Source organism: Calliopsis andreniformis, chromosome 12 (assembly GCF_051401765.1).
Source record: "Calliopsis andreniformis isolate RMS-2024a chromosome 12, iyCalAndr_principal, whole genome shotgun sequence".
Taxonomy (NCBI): domain Eukaryota; kingdom Metazoa; phylum Arthropoda; class Insecta; order Hymenoptera; family Andrenidae; genus Calliopsis; species Calliopsis andreniformis.
Window position 1 is genome coordinate 16944471 of NC_135073.1, and position 18805 is coordinate 16963275.

Consider the following 18805-nt stretch of genomic DNA (forward strand, 5'->3'; position numbering starts at 1 on the left):
AGTTCTATTTATGTATATTAACAAATTAGGTCTTTTTAAATCTACTTTTTATACTTATTTCAATCGCAGCAATAATAAACGAGAGGTAACTTTTGTTTGAGACTTCTCAGAGTGTAATTTATTCTTAAAAATTTAAAATACACAATGCACATGCATGGAAAGGACTTTTCACTTTATAATATAAAACTACATTTGTCGTACGAATTAATAGTACGAAAAAATACAGCATAAAAATTTAGTTGCATAATAATAAACAGAACTCATATTTAACCGACAACTATTTGAAACTTGTTAAATAAATAACACTTTCAGAATATTGTGATGCTTAATTTCTACATTTTTAAATTAATTACAACAAATTACTTATCGTTCTTCTAGAATCACTGTCTCTTGAGAAGAGAACTTCAGGTCTGTAAGAGTAAGTTTCGCATCCATGGACGTTAACTGAAATACATATCAAAAACTTCATTGAATCGATACCAGCCTTAATTAAAACTTTGATTTTTATTTTTGCAAACTGACAGTGAAGATATAAAGCTTCTACTTAATTAGACGAAGTGAATGATATAAAGGAGATATCTATGTAATGAGAATTTAAATGCTTACATCATCTACTTACATCCCTTCGAGGCCAACTACATAGGACCTTGTATTCTTCTGTAGGATAACCTTCTGCGATGAGGAAGTTGAGAAGTGTTTGCAGCGGCGCATCGGATTGAAATCTGCGCTCTAAAATTTTCCCAACTGGAAGCCGTACTCTTACTTTCAACACACCATCACCAGCTCCTTGTTGTGGTTCAGGAGGTAAACTCGATTCTACAGCTTGCCTATGAGCTTCTTTTCTCGCTTTCTCAGCCAGCCTTTCATTTTCTGCCTGTTCTTTCCTTTTCTTTTCTAACTCTTCTTGCATCTGCTTTGCTTCTTCTTTTGCTCTATAGTCAAATCACGTATTTTTTATGAATAAAATACTGTGCAATTATAATTTTAACAAAGCAATAAGTAAATTTCATTTTCAGTTTACCTGTCAGCAGCTAAGCTTTCTTGATATGCTCTGTCTTGTTCTTGTTTCACTCTTTCTCTGGCTTGTCTTTCTTCTTCGACTTCAATATCGGCTTGTCTTTGCTCCTATTAAAAAAGGATAAAAACCAATAAAATACGAAATGAAAGAATATATAAATATCATAATATGATTATTTTAATCTTGTTTTACCTGGAATACATCGACAGCTTGAATCAAATTGGTGAATAGTTCATTTACTTCGACATTGCCATGAATTGTTGTAAATATTTCTGTATTAGATCTGGTTCTCATTATAATTACAAGAACGGGTAAAGTATCGACATCTATATTGTTCATAGCTAATGCTGCAACCGATCCTAATGTTTGTTTTACAGATAATAGAAACCTGTAAATCAAGGATGGCTTAGTAAAAGTATCATGCTATTAAATAAAATTATTTTATACTGGTACATACATCTGCTTATTAGATTCAAATGTAATATCCCAACCCCATACAATAAAATTTTCAGACAGAACTTGGAGTACTGTTTCACATCCTAATAAATTCGTACAAAATATATTTGATAACACACTATTATCGTGATGTAAATATACAGCCAACAGTTTTCTCTGTAATAGTGAAAATTTATATAGTTTCATGCAAAGTACTTGTCTTATTTTTAATTGAATTAGTTTCAAACCTCTTTTGCTGGTTTTAAACACGTTTCTTTAATAGCTTCTTTAAATTGGCCAGTTAAGAATTCTGGATGAGCTGGCCCATATCGCCTCTCAAATACTTCCGCAAAACGTAACGTACCCGTCGTTTCATCTGATACATTGTCTGGTACTACAAATATGTACATAGAAATAAATTAGTTTGCGTAATATATAAATGTATTAAATCTAATGGCTTATTAAATATCACAGTATTTACTGAGGGGTACAATTTTAGTAGATTTGAAATCTACGAAAATATCATCTTCCACAGTGAATGATTCAGGAGCATCAAATTCCTCTACATCTTCTGCTTCATCTACAGAACTATCGCTTCCAGCTAGGTCTATAACGTCCTAAAATTAAATAAATATTATTAAACGTTTATCTATATTTGAAATATTATCGTACAATACCTTCTTTTCCTCTTTCATAGGAAGTCCACTGACAGAAAGGTCATGTGTTGGGTAAGAAATTCCACTTTGAGCTAGTGTGATATTATCATCTTTCACTGAACTTGGCCACCCTTTCCACTGTTGATTTCGTACAGGAACATTTATTACTGAGTAAACATTGGTCTTTACATCCAAAATTGTGTTTGATCCAGGGAAGTTAAGCTTATATGTTCTTTTGTTTAGTTCATCTTTGACATTTAAGGTATATGTGTGAGTCATACGTTGAGACAAACTTGGTCTGAAAAAATAATAAATGTTTTACAATTGTAAACAAAATATTAATACACATTTTCATAAGTTTACTTACACATCGGTTGTTAAATCAACATCTTCTGATACAGGTGACAAGTATAAAGTATTTTCTTTAGGTAATGATTGTAATGTTGCATTAAGTGATTCTGGTGATTTTTTCCATCCATGAAGATTCTGTTGGCAAGGTGGAACATTTGTCTTTTCACATATAAGACACTTTAGATCTCCTGAAAACAAATTTCAGAAATAACATCATTGTTATTTAACAGTTATAAAAACATCATACTGATCACTTACTTAAAGATGAATATTCTGGTAATTTTATTTCATGAACTGTACTAAGGTAGTGAACATGGAATGTGATTATTCTTGCTTTCCCACAGTTCTTAGGTTTACTAGTTCCTGGTAAGCCTGCTATTGAATTTTCCACCACATCCATTTTTGAAGTACTTTTTGACTCTTGTGCAATATGAAATGAAGGTGAAGATAATTGAGGTGTTCTCTTAATTTCTTCTATCATTTCTATATCTGGACTCATTTCAGAAGGTAATTGTTGTGTAGCTTTAGGCACAGCTAGATTTACCGCTGTCTGTTAACAGTATATTAAGGTATTTAAATTCCTTTTCAACTTTACAAACAATACAGATGTATAAGTATCAACAAAATTTACCAATAAATCCCAGTCTGAATCTTCTAAGTATTTAATGGCATTCTCAACATCCATTCCAGTGCATGCCTAAAGCAATATAACATGTTTATTTCCACTAAATCTATGTAGCTCTTATAAAAAATAAAACTAATGCTTAAATATAATTTTAAATTATGTATGCCTAGTAGAACTGTTTCAAATTTGTTTACGTCCATCAAAAATTTCATGACTCACGAATGCGAGCGAATAGGGACAAAGAAAGTAACGTATATATGCAAAAGCACGATTAAAAATATATAATATCAAATATCGTGAACTCGATTATACGTTTTATACGCTTTTGAATACCATTGGACGCATTGACAGATTCAAGGCAAAACAAATCGGGAATTGCTTCATTATGTTCATGGATTTCAACTATTGTCAATGTCATTATCGCATATATCATAACCTAAAATTTCATGTTTGTTTGCGATTAATGAGTAAGCAAAGTTTCAATGGGTTACCATAAAGTCGGCCAAAATCTCTTCCTGTGTTCCAGGCATCGTGCCACCGCTTCACTGTCAAACGCGAGCCAAATACGCGAGCCACGAATGCTTATTTTCCTACAACCTAATCGTTCCAAGCACAACACGTACGATGAATGCAGCCCACCAATGCTTTAAACCTCACGCTGATTTGAAACGAACATTGAACCATCTATACTGTTTATATATTTCCCTTTGCGACATCAAACAATTGTTCGTATATTGGCCGATATCAATGGGAGATATTCTCACGTTTCGACCAAAGCTCTTCAATACGATGCAAAAAATTACGATTGGTGGAATCTTAAATCATTATAAGCGTCCTCCAATCACAATTAAACGACAGAAAATACGTGAAACAACTCTTATTCATAACTTTATGATAACGAAAATTAAAATCTCTTCATTTTAGAATATTATTATACATTACAATATATTCTACAATTTTCTTTTTAATTTATAAAATTATTCTATAGACCTGATACTATATTAAATAATCAACTTTTTTTTAGAAAGGAATTACGATTCATGAAAATTTTCCGAGAAATCTGCTTGTAACACTTTTATGTAAGACTTTATATATATATAAATTCATGACAGTAACGGCTGATTTTCATAAATTATAACATATTTCCAGAAGATTAACTTTATTTCTTATTGCATCGATTTGATCGCGACGAAAGCTATGGTGGTTTTCAATTAGCGATCTCATTTTCGTAATTATAGTCGAATTGGTGCTTAAGCGTAAATCGTATTTCGGTTGAAAGGTATTAGATTTCCTGGTTCATTCAATTTGTTATCACACGTTTGTCACGTATAAATTGAGATACAGGCTTAATTGTGCGATATGAAAAATAGAAGGTCCAGCACACCGTGACGATAACAGAAACGAATTGCGTTCCGTCCACGTGAAATCAGTCGTAAATTCAGAGTAATTGTTTCCATTGTCAAAAAGAGAGTTTTGTTGCGTGCATCGTAGTCCGCGCGCGTGGCCGTTCGAGGAAGAGGAGACTTTTTTTATGCCTTCCACGCCGGGCACCGCCACTCTATCATGATCAAATTATTCTCGTTAAAACAAGCGAAAAAGGATGGCGAGTCGCCGAAACCTGGCACCCAAAAGAAGGCATCCGCGGCACAACTGAGAATTACAAAAGGTTTTGTCGATGACTTTTCATTACCTTTCCTTCGATTTCTTTTCTGTATTTCAACGCAATCGACTTTCTTTAATGCGCAAAAACCAGTGCATATCCGTACGTGATTTGCGTATGAAACTTTAGGAAGATTCTTGTCTCTTGAACCTTATGAGAGTTCTGTGCAATGTATACCTTTTTTTTTTTCACTTTTGTCAGTAGTATTGTTTACGCAATCTCTTGGTTTACTTCCTCATTGAAAGATAGTAGATATTCTAGGTAAACAACATAGTTAAAAATCTGCTTAATGAAAGTCTTATGAACTTTAGGTTTATGAATGATTTTACGCAGTTTTGTATTACTGATCTGTTTTACGATACAGAGTTTTTTATTTGAAATAATTGAAATGCATTTTCAGTTTAATAACACTTCATTTCTGTAGGATATGCATTTTTGTTTAGACACTTTGATACGTGTTTATTTATATTCATTCCAACGCTTTTGTTGATATTGATTCTATTGGTATATTCTTTTTTTGTTGGTCATAAAATATTATAGTCTATTTGGTTGAAAAAACTATCTTTTTATGTGTATTTATAAATTGTTTATGTAATTTAGGATAAGAATATAGTAGTTTCCTAGAATAGTTTTGACCTTAAAATGATCTTGAAGAACTAAATTTGTATATCATAGTATTTTTTAATATTCTGATTGGAAATTGTAATTTCTTAGATTTAAAACAATCATTTTCTGACAGTGTTTCTTATTTTTGCATAGATATAAACGAACTCAATCTTCCAAAAACATGTGGGACAGAATTTCCTGATCCAGATGATCTTCTTAGTTTTAAACTAATTATTTGTCCAGACGAGGTAAGATTTTATTGCATGCAATTTACCTTTAAAAAAAAAAAAAAAAAAAAAAAAAAACTTAGTATTCATCTTCATTTTTTAAGGGCTTTTATAAAGGTGGTAGATTTGTCTTCAGTTTTAAAGTTGGACCAAATTATCCACATGAGCCACCTAAAGTAAAGTGTGAGACACAAGTTTATCATCCTAACATTGACTTGGATGGTAATGTATGTTTAAATATTTTAAGGGAAGATTGGAAACCAGTTCTTACAATCAATTCTATTGTCTATGGACTGCAGTATCTTTTTCTGGTAACACGATATAAATTTTTTGTTGTAATATTCTTCTGTCTGTTTGAAGTACTAGAAATAATGAGAAAATATAATTTATTTAGGAACCAAATCCAGAAGACCCACTCAATAAAGATGCTGCAGAGGTTCTCCAAAATAACAGGCGAGCATTTGAGCAAAATGTAGGAAGAGCGATGAGAGGCGGCTACGTTGGCTCGTTTTATTTCGAACGGTGTCTTAAGTGATACAGTGCTCGTTTTTTTGGAAGGCACATTGAGGGAAAAAATCGAGAGTAGAACACTACACCCAAATCTGACTGCGTTCCTCTCATTGTCACGACCGTTTATCGGCGTGCCTCTCTGCGTCTTCTTGATCGAGTGCTTCGTACCTTTGGTCAATAAAAAAACCATCGGTAAAAATACCACCGATGCGCTGTTTTCTCTCGGAGCTGTGGGATACTTTCTTTTCTCTCTTATCTTTGATTTCCCTTTACATTCAACACTCTGCGGAAGATCGAAGTTGTGTTTACGCTTGCAAGATTCTTATTTCGTTATCGAGACACTGGTAAATACACTTCAAGTAAAATTTAATCTGTAGAATGTAAAGATTGTTAAAAAACGTTCCCTTAAGAATACATCTGTGATTACAAATTAATATTACTACTATACATCGTGCTAGACATATTTTTAACTATACTATCTTGGATTATCTTGTGAACAATTTGCGATTGCAATCGAAATTTATCGTGAATTCATACTTAAACTATTAATAGAGAAATTAATCAAGATTGCTGGAATTTTTAAGTATCAATCACTGAAGTTTGATTTTCTAAATTATGTCGCAAACTGCGAATTACGATCATTGGACGAATTAAAATGTACATATAGATTCACACGTGTGTATGAGATTTGTAAACGCATCTGCAATTGCGATCGTCGCAGTTCTTTTTCGTAAATGTATCTCCGCCCTGAGGGTCACTTCGCAGGATATGAATTATTTTCCCACGAATGGATATGTATCCTGCTACATCGGATATCACGTAATTTAATTTATGTATCAATCGAAAGTGGAATATAAGGCTGTTAAGGAAAATTTTGGTAGTTCAATCTTTATCCTTTTTAGAAAATAAGAAAATTATGTTCTAGAGATCTACTCTCTTACAATGAGAGATAAATTTAAACTTCACAAAATTGTAAAAATTCTTAAATACAATTTAATTTAAACATAATGTACAAACAGACAGTCATTATTCTACATAATTAATTTAGTAGGATGTTTAAAATTTCTTTGATATAAAATAAAATCTTATTCATACAATAGTTGGAAATTTCTAAATTAAATCATTTCTTTAATTAGCATTAATTTATTATACTTTAGTACAGTGTTTACGAAACTTACAAACTAGAGAAGCGTCCTAGCCTCGATCCAATTTGCTGTCCTTAATTTTAGGTCCCATCCGCGTCGAGCGTATTTTGAAGGCACTTTTTCGAGCGCTTCAAGAGCGATCGAACTACTTTCTCCTTTCTTCAATTCCCTTTCACACACACGCAAACGGTATACACCCATGCACTCTATCTGTCATTCTCCCTTTCATACCTTTAGTTTCATTAGTGCGCGTATAATCTTTCCCCTTTCTCGTACAAAAAAAGATTCGATCGCGCTGGACGATGGATTGGCGCGTGAGCTCGGCAAAGAAGCACGACGATTTGGAAATCGAGATCAGAACATATTCCCTGGAATCTGGAAATCGAAGTACACAAGTGATCAAGAAAAAGAAATATCTTTCATACAACAAAATAGACAATTTACTACTACTCTATTTGCTTTAGATGATACTTGTTCTTATTACGATACATTATTATTACATTGTGGTTACGTGATACAAGAAGAAGCGTGCTTCTTCGCAGATTCCATCGTGGAATGAATTTCCAAACGCTCGAAAGGATGCTACCATTGTTGTATGTCATGAAAAGCCAGAAAACGTGTAGAAACAAACAACAAAAGGCGTTTCTTAGTGTTCAATTTCGATTTTTATGTGCATATGTAACTCGGTTTATCAAACGGAGTGGGAACGTCTATTGCATTTATTAAAGGATACTCGACTCGGATGCTTCGCAATTTATTTACTTACTTAAGCTAAAAATATAAACGATCGGGAGTCTTTATCGGCTCAGAGGTGTTCCACCAAAGTTGAACGAAGTAGGTACAGTTTGCGAGTGAAAAGCGTAGCCTAAAATAAAAGTAAACAAGTTGACCAAATTGTACTTTGAAATGATCCGTTATCAATTTTTTATTAGTTTTATTTCTACTGATAGTTACCTCCGCTCTGTTCAATTCTTTTACTTTCGAGAGCTGCCTGCAGCTGATCTCCCAAGAAGATAATATCCTGTAATGCTTTTTTCTGTTCTGCAGTCAAATGACCAGTTAATGCTCTGTACCATACAGTGTCTGTTCTTTCAATATCTACGAATAAAATAGAAGATAAGTCCTTTTCTTTAAACATGAGTTCAGGCGCGTTACCCATAACACTCTGACTTACTCTGCATTACATCTTTGAAGACAATGTATTCGTCTTGATGCCTAGCTTCCGAATCTAATGGCGTAATGTAACATTCTAGAGGAGTTTCCTCGTTAGCATCATATTCTGAATCCTCATCTGATCCATGATCACCATGGCCATCTTGAATTGAAGCTGACACACTGAAACCATGTTGCGTGGGAGTTCTCGTTACTTTCTCTTGCAATTTTTCCAAATAGTCTTGACTAGCATCGTCAATTTCATCCTCGTCCGATGATAACACCTCTGTTAAGATAAGCGAAAGTCACAATCAAAATTCCTTCAAAAATAAAATATAAGTAGGAAAATATTATTACCTTCATCGATATCACTGTCGTCATCCTCGTTTTCTTCATCATCAGTATCGGATACTTTAGCTGCGTAGGCTCTGCTTAGACCATCGAAGAGTAGAATTAAAGATGGTATGATTTGTTGAGCGCATTCATTCACGGCTACTGGTCTTGCTGGACCCATGCTGATTAAAGTACACAATCCAAGGACGCACAGCTTTCTGTCGTGTAACCTGGCCACACAAAGATTATTTACATGAAAAGTCTTTTCATATAATTCATCAAAATAATTGAAATACTTACCCCAAGAAGCAGTCTGTGTCATGTATCCACTGTTTAATAAAATGAGATGCAATTGGTTCTGTTGACTGTCCAAAGTTTCCTTGCAGTCGGTGATCCATTGTTTCGAGGCAAAGCGCTGGATTATAATAAAGAGCTGCGATTACTACTTGTAAGCACATTGTCCTTAGTTCTGATGTCTTCACTTCACGCATCAGACGTTCCAGTACCAATTGTACAAACGAAGGTATACACTAAAAAATTATTTTTAATACACATATTGATCTACAAGTAACGAAATCTTGCATAATCAGGGAATACATTTTTTGAATAAAATGTAAGAAAACCTTACCTGATCAATATGACCTTTACATTGCAAAATTATAACTTCCAATAGTTTGGCTGCATGGCATTCTGGATCCTCTCCAGCATCTCCAGTCAATACCTAATGCGTAAAGAAAGCATTCTATTTATCGAGGAATTTTTTTTCTTCAGAAAAAATTAATCAGTGAACATACAGCCTTGCACATGTTAAACATAGCTACTACGTGATTTTCGTTCGAAAGGAACGCTTGTGTGTCCACTGTGATGTAATTATGGAGAGCAGGCATCATATCAGTGAAATAGTCGAAACCATCTTTCTGGAATAACTGGTATATCCATTCTAAGACTTTCCACATATCTTCCGAAATTGTTTTTCCAGTCAGATCGTAAACTAATGAAAGAGCTTCTTCGTAAAATTCTAAAATAAAAAAAAATATACATCGTTTGTTCAATATTCATTATGAAGTAGTGTATCTAATTTCATTTCCCTTATCTTTATCACTCAACTTACCCATGACTCTCTCTCCAAATATGTGAGCGATAACCTGAAGCACTATCGGCTGTAACTGTCTCATGATTTGCGGTTGCTTTTCCATTACAGTTAATAAAGTCTCTATCGTATTTAACAATCCCATGGCTGTAATAGCTTTCTCATCACTGCCTTCATCTGTTTCGAGTACTTGACTGAAGGTCACAGCCTGAGGACAAAAATAGCAATCTGTTTCTAAACTTTTCCACGCTCTTCGCAAAAAATTGAGCGAAATTCTTCTACTTACCAAATGCTGACACATTTCAACCGCAATTGGCATAAGCTGTTCCGAATATGTACAAACAATTTTCTGAATAACAGTTGTTAAATCATCGTTCTCTGTTTCTCGTACGATATTTAATAATTCGAGTGTTATCGGTTTAATTAAAGGTTCTACATATTTCTGGGCTTTATCTTGAGCAGAAAGAAGCATTTGTAAGGCGATAGCAGCCTCCACTTTAACCGGCAAATCTTGATCCGTTAAAAGAGCATTTGTCGTTAGTCTAATTGCTTCGACTAATATTTGTTCTTGTTTAAACTTTATTTCAGAAAAATAGTGCAATACCCAGCATGCCTAAAATATGAAAAATTACATTTGTACAATTTTTTATAGTTACGAATAATAAAAAAATATATATAAAGCTTGTGCTAATAAATATACTACTCACTCTTGCTCTCATATGTCCATGGGGACTATTGAATTCAGGGAAGACATACTGCAACAGCATCTTGTCCATTTGTCCCTTGTAAATCTTTTTCTTCAACAGAACGTCTGCTAAACTTCCAACCTAAATAAGATTTTATTATTATTAACAGTTTAAAATATATAAAATAAAACTTTTTTCTTGTATAACAAATTCATACCATGTGTAGTGCACCGTCCTTTTGTCTGGGATCTGCATTTGGACTGGTCAATACTTCCATACAGAATCTCATTGTTTCTTGAAGCATATTCTTACGTTTTTTGCAAGCAGAGTGTAACAAAGTTTGTGCTGCAGTTACTGGTGACACGAAATCCTCGAAAATATCTAAAATACAATCATTAATACCAATTTGCTTTCAAACAACATCTACAAACAATTCTGATTTTTATCTCACCGAATTTCACTCTAATGTACTCATGAGGACTATTATTCCAAAGTTCCTCATCTGCAGCGGAATATGAAAGAATTGGGAATAGTACATCGCGAATAATTTCGAACATATGTGGTTTTAAAAACTTCCACGAATATGCATGGCTCACCCTATAAATTAAAATGAAAAATTTTGAAACTGTAATTTGGCAGAATATAAAATGGAATGTATCATTCAATGTCTCGTTTACCCTTGATTAATGTAGTTAATCGATTGTTGAATCACCCTGGGAGAGACATATATTTTTCTTCTATACTGGTCCAAAATTTTTAGAAGGACCTCGAGTATACCCCCACTGAAGGTTCTCAGGTACCACTCGGAAAATTCCTTGTATTCTTTGGTTACATTTCTAGGGCTGCCATATCTTTCAAACATTCTATGAAGTATATGAAGAGCCCATTTTTTACACTTCCACCATGCTAACTCTGCTCGTTCGTCATCATCCAAATCTGGATTGTTAGTTTCAGGCGGAACCGGTCTATCGGCTACTTGTCGTACTACATCCATCCATTGCGAGAAGACTTCTTTCGAAATTAAATCCAGAGGAAGTGTATACTGAAAAAAGGGGATGATAATAAGTGATTTGGTAGTAAATCACAAACAATAGTAAAAAATAATACTCTACCTGTGTAAGGGCAAAAAATATCTTTAATATTTGTTTTTGTAGTAAAACTGATTGTTCTGAGTTATCAGGCAAAAGTCGCAACATTAACTGGTAAATCATGGGAAACAAAAGATTCATTGCTTCATTTAATGGCCCTCTTTCCTCTGCTTTTTTGTATCTATGATAATTTCAATAGAAATTTGTGTTAGTGTTCATCACAACATTTTTTATATATTAAATAGTATTCTGATAAGAAATACCAAAAACATACTCAAAATTTTTAACAAGTTGATAAAGTGCTAGAAGAACACCTGGCCAGCAGGAAGCATCTGGATTTTGTAGATATATTGTGATTTTGTCCACTATCTGTGTCCATCGTCCAGGAAAGTCATGTTTTACAATATTGTTAACACAAACTGCCAACTGTACTCTATATAAATAGGAAATAAAATCCATTATATTACTCCTAAATGCATTAATGGAAACACAATATTTAATTCGTAAGATTAAACACAAGATTTACTTGCCTGATAAGTTCTGGTGCGTGAACAAGAGCATCGACAATTGCATCACGAATCATTGCACGGTCTTGTTCATGGATGCTGAACTCAGCTGGTCCATTTTCGTTTTCTCTGTCAGGCCAACTTGATGTAATTAAATTCTTCAAATATATAACACCTGAATTGATATTAAAATATTATTGATTGAATTTGACTCTGTTCAGAAAAACAACTGTTAATACTCACCAGCTTGCCGTACAGGCATTTCCTCTGCTGTCATAACCACTTGGAGCAATGTTGGCGCAAAACCAATAATTTTGTGGATCTGAAAATATGGTCCATATAACAAATCCACTGAAATCCGTTCACAATAGCTACACTTATTATACACTAATCTATATTCTATGCTAGTCCAATAACATCTGTTTCCTTGTACGTATATTCTTTGTAAGTACGTGTACTATTAATATAACAATATACATAATAAATTAATTGCATATTGCATACATTTTTTTTTTTAATCAATGATCGATAACACCGCGCTAATACATAATATTAATATTTAATTGCTGGAAAATATGTTTATGCCTCGTTTACCTTCGAAAACGTGACATAAAAGACTTTGTAAGTAAAAAAAAAGGGTTGAACGAAGATGGTCATCAATTTGGTTAAAGGTCATTCTTTCAGCGAGGAAGGTGACGAAAGAACCGAAGGGAAATGTCGGTTATTCCGATTGCGGGGGGATCGTTTTGAAAAATCATAATCGAACGTTGGATCATAAATTACGGAGGAGCGAGCGACAGAGAGGAAAAAATGATCGCAAGAAGGCACATGTTTCCGTCGAAGTGTCGACCGTTTGAGCACGTTTTCGATGAGTTGACCGACCTGATTTAATTGCTCCTCAGCCTGCTTCTGCTGCGCTGGGTCGATCGTGGCACGTAGCAACTCTGTCACTTTTCGCGCGTCCATCTCGTTATTCGTTTCCTATCTGTCGGCGATGTCCAAATTTTTTCACTCTTCCTCACGAATTCGACCCGGCGCATTCACCTCGCTACTCCCTCGTCACGTGACACAACAATATGGCAGCCGCGAGAGTAAAGTAAGCTGATTCTGCGTTACATCCGGCCATTAAACATGAGAAGATCAGAGAGAGGAAACCGACGGATCTGTCTCGTCGCGCTGGTATAGATAGCAAAGTAGGTTTGACAAGCAGATACACATGCAACAGCTATATTTGTTTATAGGTCATCGGTCGGTCAAAACATTGTAATCGCAATATTGTATGCACGTATGCACCCGTAGTGTTGAAGCTGCATCGTTGCAGGATTTTACTCGTGACAATTTGAAGAGATACAAAGCTGGAAGTATCTGAGAAGTTTTAATCGATTGGAAGTTTTGTAAACGGAATTGTTCATTTGCAAGGCAGTGACATGCTGCAGTTAATAAATCTGCCTGATATTGTTTTGGAGACAATTTTGTCTAACCTTACATACGACGAAATTTCTCGATATAGGATCGTAAGATTATTTTTATATTTCTTGTATTTTCGCTGGATTTTGGTGGGGTGCGTACAATCAGTTTCTTAAATATTATATTTTGATAGGTTTGTAAGCAATTCGATCGAATATGTAAAAAGTTATTGAATCGAGGATTTAATTTAATGGAGAAATATCATGCACAATGTTTGCGTGCAGTAAAAAGCCAACTGCCAAGGAGAGAATCAGAGCGGAGGAGTCATCCTTTGGCACGTCATTGTGACATATTGACAGCAATAGAAACAAGGATATCTATGCTATCCATGACTTTTATCAAATATGTGGACCTCAATTTGTGTTGTTTTATCCCTGGAAAGGTGAATCATTAGATAAATTCAATAATTGATATGTTATACTGAAAATTAATATATTTCTATGTATTAGGTAATTGATGAGATCTTTAGAGTTCTCCGTTTAATTCGTGACTCTAAAACTCCACCCAGAGCTCATGAAATTCTTCAGGAATTAAGGGATATCAGTAGCATGGCTATGGAACACTTTGATGAAAAAATTTTACCAGATTTAAAGCATAGTATCTGTACATCTGTTGTTAGTAATGTAGGCTCTTATGAATTGCCAAGTGGAAGTTTAATGATTTCTCATCATACTACAAATTCAAATACTGCAATACTGCCACATAATTTTAATTCAGAAAAACTAAATCAGACTGTGAAAAAAATTTATAGTCGTACTAAAAAGAATAAATTATCTGTCCTTTCTATAAAAGGTCAGATAAGCAAAATGAAACTAAGAATGAAAAGACAAGCCTTCCAAATGAGACTGCAAAGTTTAACATTACAAAAGCAAGCAAAGAAAATACATGAACAGGATACACAATTGGCTGAAATGAAAAAACACCTTGAAGAATGGGAACAAAAAATGGTTGATTTTACAGCTGAACTAAGCCGTGCAAGGGAGGAGACACAAAAACCAGATTCTATAGATACTTGCAAGAGAAAACATATAGATATCATTAATCAAAGAGAGCCTGATTCCCTGCAGACAAAAGAATTGCAAGCAAAAAAACGTAAATTAATAGTGGAAAGATTATCACCCACTGATGCAAAAGATGTGAAATTTAAAAAATTTATAACAGATCTTCTTTCGGGAAATGCTGTAGAGGGGTACCCTTCAACTTCACGTTAGTCTGCCCTTTGTACATACTAAGGTTGTATATGATAAATAAAATAATTATTCTATTTGTATCATGCATTTTTTATGTTATAATTGACTAAACTTAGGTGTTTAAGCTTTTTATATATATTTAAATTTAATGTATGTATCTAACTTCAAGATAAGACTTGAAATTACTTAAACACGTGTTGATAAAAAACAATTTAAATTACTTAATTTCAATTCAGTATTTTTAATTTACTAAAATTGTAAAAGTAAACTTTTTCGAGAAAACGAACCTAAAACTATAAATATGATTTTAAAAAATATTAAAATTAAAAATGTACTATAATCTGTTTCTTTTTAAGGCAAGTACATTATCAAAACCGAACGTGTGAATAAATTGTAATGGATTGTATATTAAATGATTGTATAAACAATTAATTTAATAAATATATGTATTAAAATCTGCATGTGGTAATGTAACTTATGCATCATATTAAATAAACTCTAAAAATAAATGTTAGTCAAAAGATTTAGATTTAGTACAATATCAATGCAAATTATCAAAAGTATATAATTTGCTTTTCATGTATTTTATTCGTAATTTTTCCATCTACAGTCGTATTTTACATCAAGTAGAATATATTTTTTAAATTAGCGATAATGATTTAATTATGCATGATCTAAATTTATCACATAAAACAACTCAGTAAAAATCTTTGTATACTTTCAATAGTATTTTGTGAAAGCTCTGTGAATATATAATTGTAAATAGTTGCGAGTAGAAAACTAAACATATTTTGTACTTAATACAAACCTTGATACTTTTTTTATTAACTTTTAGTGCGAATCTATAACATTAGTTAATATGCGTACTTGTTGAAAAAACATTTGATATAATACTTTCTAAAATTGTCTCAACATCCTTTAAAGCTTTCATATTCTCAGATTTTAATTTCTCTTTTTCAGTTTGTGTTGTTACACAAGTTTTTGGCTAAAAGAATTTAGTAAAAAATTAAAAATGATCGATTACGTCAGATAGTCTAAAAAATGACTATATATTACCATTTTTTCCACGATTGGGTGTTCTGGTTCAATTTGTGGTAATTTCAATATCTGATCATATATTACTGCATGAGCATTTTTTAAATAATTTTGCTGTCTTTCTCTTATATTTTTTCGTATGTTACTTTTTTCTACCTCTGGTAATACAAAGTTGTAAATCATACTAGCTATCAATTCTTCTTCATCTAATCTGGTTCCACTGAAAATAATTTTTTTATTAAATAAATTACAAACAGTTCCAAATTTTATTTGATGCATTACCTGGTTTGAGCAGATTTGGATATGTTGTCTACTTTATCACATAAGTCTAAGATGTATTCCTTAGCTGCCTCCTCAGATACCCATTCAATGCCCTCTTTTATAATATCTTCTAAATAAGTTTCCACAGATTCTTGATTAACTTTTACGATTTGTCTAAACATTTCGTCAAATTCTCTACGACGATTGTACTCCAATTGACGCCTTCCTGCCTCTGCTGCTTCTCTCATAGCTCTCTCCCTTTCAGCTAGTAATGCAAACGCGTGTATTCGACGTTCATCTTCTAATCTTATTAATTCCTTAAAGGGAAATCGTATATTAACAAAAATATGTAAATTTAATCGTAACAACAATAATATAAAATAGGACGTACTTTACTCAGAAAATCTAGCATTTCTGAAATAGTCATTCCTTCTAAATAGTTAAGAACTTCGCACAAACGTTCTTCTTGCATAGATTTTCTATTTTGTAAGCGCTGTAATTCTATCATATGTTCCTTCTCTTTTTGACGTTTCTTTTTATTCCCTTCTTCCAATCCATGAGATGATTGTAACTCTTCAATCAATTCTCTACATCTATTACGGCCTTCAAACATCTGTGGAAGTACTTATTTAATTGCAGAACTTTGTTTAAAGGCAAAAAACTATTTAATCATTACCATGCATTGAATAGCTCTTCCTCTAATTAGTTTCTGAATAAGAGTAGAGAACTGATCTATTTGTGCATCGTTTATGTTTTCTGTACATGTTTTATATGGTGTAGAAGGTAAAGCTGGTGGTTTATATTTGCGTTTTAACAATGTCGACGTTTCTATTGGTTTTACATTCAATCTAATTGCCTTCAAGTCAGAGTGTAACTGTTTTAGTTTTTCTTCTGTCCACCTTGTTTCTCTGATACAAAGATCTGATGGTTTAGGTGGTGGTTTAACTGCTTTTAGTTCTTCATATGTTGGAAGCCAATTTGGCAATGTGTTAATTTTACCTACACCTAAATCAATGCAAAATTAGAAGTACTGTGTAGGAGTTATAATACTGTAAAATTACTAATACAAATTATTCGTATTTACTTTCAATATAAGTGTCTTTTAATAAGTCTTTCCGTATTACTTCATGTCTTCTTTGTGGATTTTCACCATGACGCATTTGCGGTGCATATAGTTCAGATGCTGGATCAGCGTGTTCTTCAATGATATCACGTTTACCTTGTTGTTTATGTTGATGCTTCTTACGAAGCTTTCTTAATTCTCTTTTAAGATTGTGTTTAATGTTGTTTACTTCTCTATCTCTACGCTCAGATAAAAAATTTTTCAATCTATCAAAACGACCTTGTACTTTTTTCTCTCTTTCATATTCACGAGACTTCGTTATTTCTTCCATTAATTCAAGTCTGTAATCCATGATAGCTTGAATTTCCTAGAGTTACAATTGATTTAAATATAATCTACTTAAAATAAATCATGTAACCATCAATAATGAGATACTTGCAGATTCTCTATATGCCCATTCATCTATTTCTAATGCTGTTATAATAGCTGTTCGTAATTTTACATTTTCTTGTGTATCCATTGGGGGGAGGGCAGCTTCCCATGCTTTTTTTGCTCTCATTCTATTAATAACTTCTAACTCATGAACTCCAGGTGGTAATCCATGATTCCAGGATAAATGTGCTATTGCTAACGTTTCAGGATTATGTCCTGAAATATTGATAATGACATGAAAATGCATGTGCATGTAAATGACACATAACATTTTTTACCTGCTTTAATTCTGTATGGTGGTTCCCATGGTGTAGTCTGTGCTTCACTATCTCTGTAATCTGTTTGAGTTGCTACAGTCTTGTATGGCTCTGGTTTAGGTGAAAATTTGTAGCATTGTTTTTGCGCATTTGTTACTATATCATTTAGAACATCATAATTAAACTGTACAGGAATGTCTATATCTTGTGCTTTTGGTACTAAAAATGGTATAATCGGTCGTCGAAAGTATTTATAATTATTAGAGCATATAGTCTCAAATGATTTATGCTGCCCAGCCATTACCCTATAAATATTAAATGCTGATTATAAGTACTCCAATTATTGTACAATACATACACTGTCTTTTAATTACCTGTAAAGAGATGTAATGTGAATTTAGTGATTTCAAAATACTTTTGGAAATGTTAACTTACTTAAATTCCGAAATCCAATTTTCTTTTTCATTATTATATTGTTCCTTCACATTGTGCCCTAAGCTTTTTGAATGATCTTTATTCACAGATGTGAGATTTTTACATGTTTTCTGTAAAATAATAAATGTGTAAGTTTCTGAATATTATTCTAATAAAACAACTAAAGTAAGAAAAAGATATCAAAAAAGGGAACTTACAACTGCACAAACTTCTTGTGTATGGGGTACTTTAAATTTCGGCTTGTTACCGCAAATAACGTAAGAAGATTCTGCGTACATAATTATATACAGAAGTTAAAACCATTTTACTCATGCTATGAAACACATTGAAAAATGTATAACTTACGACTTATTGTTTGCCTCTTAGCCATTCTCTTTTACAAAATAATAATTGTAAAATTTAATTTATTGTATTAATTGATTATAGTGTTTAAAAATCACAAGAATACAACCATCTTTTTATTGAAAGCAAAAGTAGTAGTAATGGTTATTTAATAACAGTTTGTTCATCACATAGATATTGATCAAACACTAACTTCAGAAATCTTGGAATTAAGCATAGAATGTTTAAATATATC

General features: G+C 32.8%; 5 protein-coding genes across 9 annotated transcripts; 2 read left to right on the top strand and 3 right to left on the bottom strand.

The window, feature by feature from the left end:
• Positions 1 to 90: 90 nt before the first annotated feature.
• Casp (Fas associated factor casp) lies at positions 91 to 3800 on the bottom strand. Of its 2 annotated transcripts, none has more exons than XM_076388990.1 (12): positions 3577 to 3800; positions 3092 to 3157; positions 2719 to 3010; positions 2477 to 2648; positions 2131 to 2407; positions 1935 to 2070; positions 1702 to 1847; positions 1476 to 1630; positions 1211 to 1406; positions 1022 to 1125; positions 620 to 932; positions 91 to 444 (listed from the first exon to the last, which is right to left on the bottom strand). In XM_076388990.1, the coding sequence occupies exons 1-12, from the start codon at positions 3613 to 3615 to the stop codon at positions 364 to 366; spliced, it is 1977 nt and encodes a 658-aa protein (XP_076245105.1). In that variant the 5' UTR covers positions 3616 to 3800; the 3' UTR covers positions 91 to 363. The 2 variants fall into 2 exon arrangements, with proteins under 2 accessions (XP_076245105.1, XP_076245106.1); XM_076388991.1 differs by having other exon boundaries at positions 607 to 932.
• Positions 3801 to 4389: 589 nt separating this feature from the next.
• Ubce2m (NEDD8-conjugating enzyme UbcE2M) lies at positions 4390 to 6315 on the top strand. The gene is made up of 4 exons (XM_076388590.1): positions 4390 to 4751; positions 5505 to 5599; positions 5683 to 5889; positions 5973 to 6315. Exons 1-4 carry the CDS (start codon positions 4649 to 4651, stop codon positions 6111 to 6113), a joined length of 546 nt encoding a protein of 181 aa, XP_076244705.1. The 5' UTR covers positions 4390 to 4648; the 3' UTR covers positions 6114 to 6315.
• Positions 5972 to 13141, bottom strand: Msk (importin-7 msk). 3 transcript variants are annotated; one of them, XR_013002934.1, is made up of 19 exons: positions 12971 to 13141; positions 12332 to 12410; positions 12113 to 12263; positions 11857 to 12015; positions 11607 to 11763; positions 11172 to 11536; positions 10946 to 11091; positions 10712 to 10875; positions 10516 to 10635; positions 10095 to 10421; positions 9830 to 10016; positions 9513 to 9736; positions 9347 to 9439; positions 9019 to 9248; positions 8743 to 8948; positions 8408 to 8671; positions 8188 to 8331; positions 7734 to 8098; positions 5972 to 7608 (listed from the first exon to the last, which is right to left on the bottom strand). XR_013002934.1 is itself a non-coding variant. In XM_076388589.1 (19 exons), exons 1-18 carry the CDS (start codon positions 13052 to 13054, stop codon positions 8031 to 8033), a joined length of 3168 nt encoding a protein of 1055 aa, XP_076244704.1. In that variant the 5' UTR covers positions 13055 to 13141; the 3' UTR covers positions 5972 to 7608; positions 8000 to 8030. The 3 variants fall into 3 exon arrangements, 2 of the variants coding, with proteins under 2 accessions (XP_076244704.1, XP_076244703.1); XM_076388589.1 differs by having other exon boundaries at positions 8000 to 8098; XM_076388588.1 differs by having other exon boundaries at positions 5972 to 8098.
• Positions 13142 to 13328: 187 nt separating this feature from the next.
• Pall (F-box protein pallbearer) lies at positions 13329 to 14832 on the top strand. Its single transcript, XM_076388766.1, has 3 exons — positions 13329 to 13602; positions 13689 to 13937; positions 14005 to 14832. The coding sequence occupies exons 1-3, from the start codon at positions 13516 to 13518 to the stop codon at positions 14764 to 14766; spliced, it is 1098 nt and encodes a 365-aa protein (XP_076244881.1). The 5' UTR covers positions 13329 to 13515; the 3' UTR covers positions 14767 to 14832.
• A 545-nt stretch (positions 14833 to 15377) lies between these two features.
• LOC143185634 (cilia- and flagella-associated protein 91) lies at positions 15378 to 18592 on the bottom strand. Of its 2 annotated transcripts, XM_076388803.1 has the most exons (10): positions 18426 to 18592; positions 18168 to 18338; positions 17815 to 18098; positions 17544 to 17752; positions 17126 to 17471; positions 16718 to 17046; positions 16433 to 16654; positions 16063 to 16358; positions 15802 to 16000; positions 15378 to 15730 (listed from the first exon to the last, which is right to left on the bottom strand). In XM_076388803.1, exons 3-10 carry the CDS (start codon positions 18092 to 18094, stop codon positions 15596 to 15598), a joined length of 2016 nt encoding a protein of 671 aa, XP_076244918.1. In that variant the 5' UTR covers positions 18095 to 18098; positions 18168 to 18338; positions 18426 to 18592; the 3' UTR covers positions 15378 to 15595. The 2 variants fall into 2 exon arrangements, with proteins under 2 accessions (XP_076244918.1, XP_076244919.1); XM_076388804.1 differs by lacking the exons at positions 18168 to 18338; positions 18426 to 18592 and having other exon boundaries at positions 17815 to 18109.
• Between the last annotated feature and the right edge of the window lie 213 nt (positions 18593 to 18805).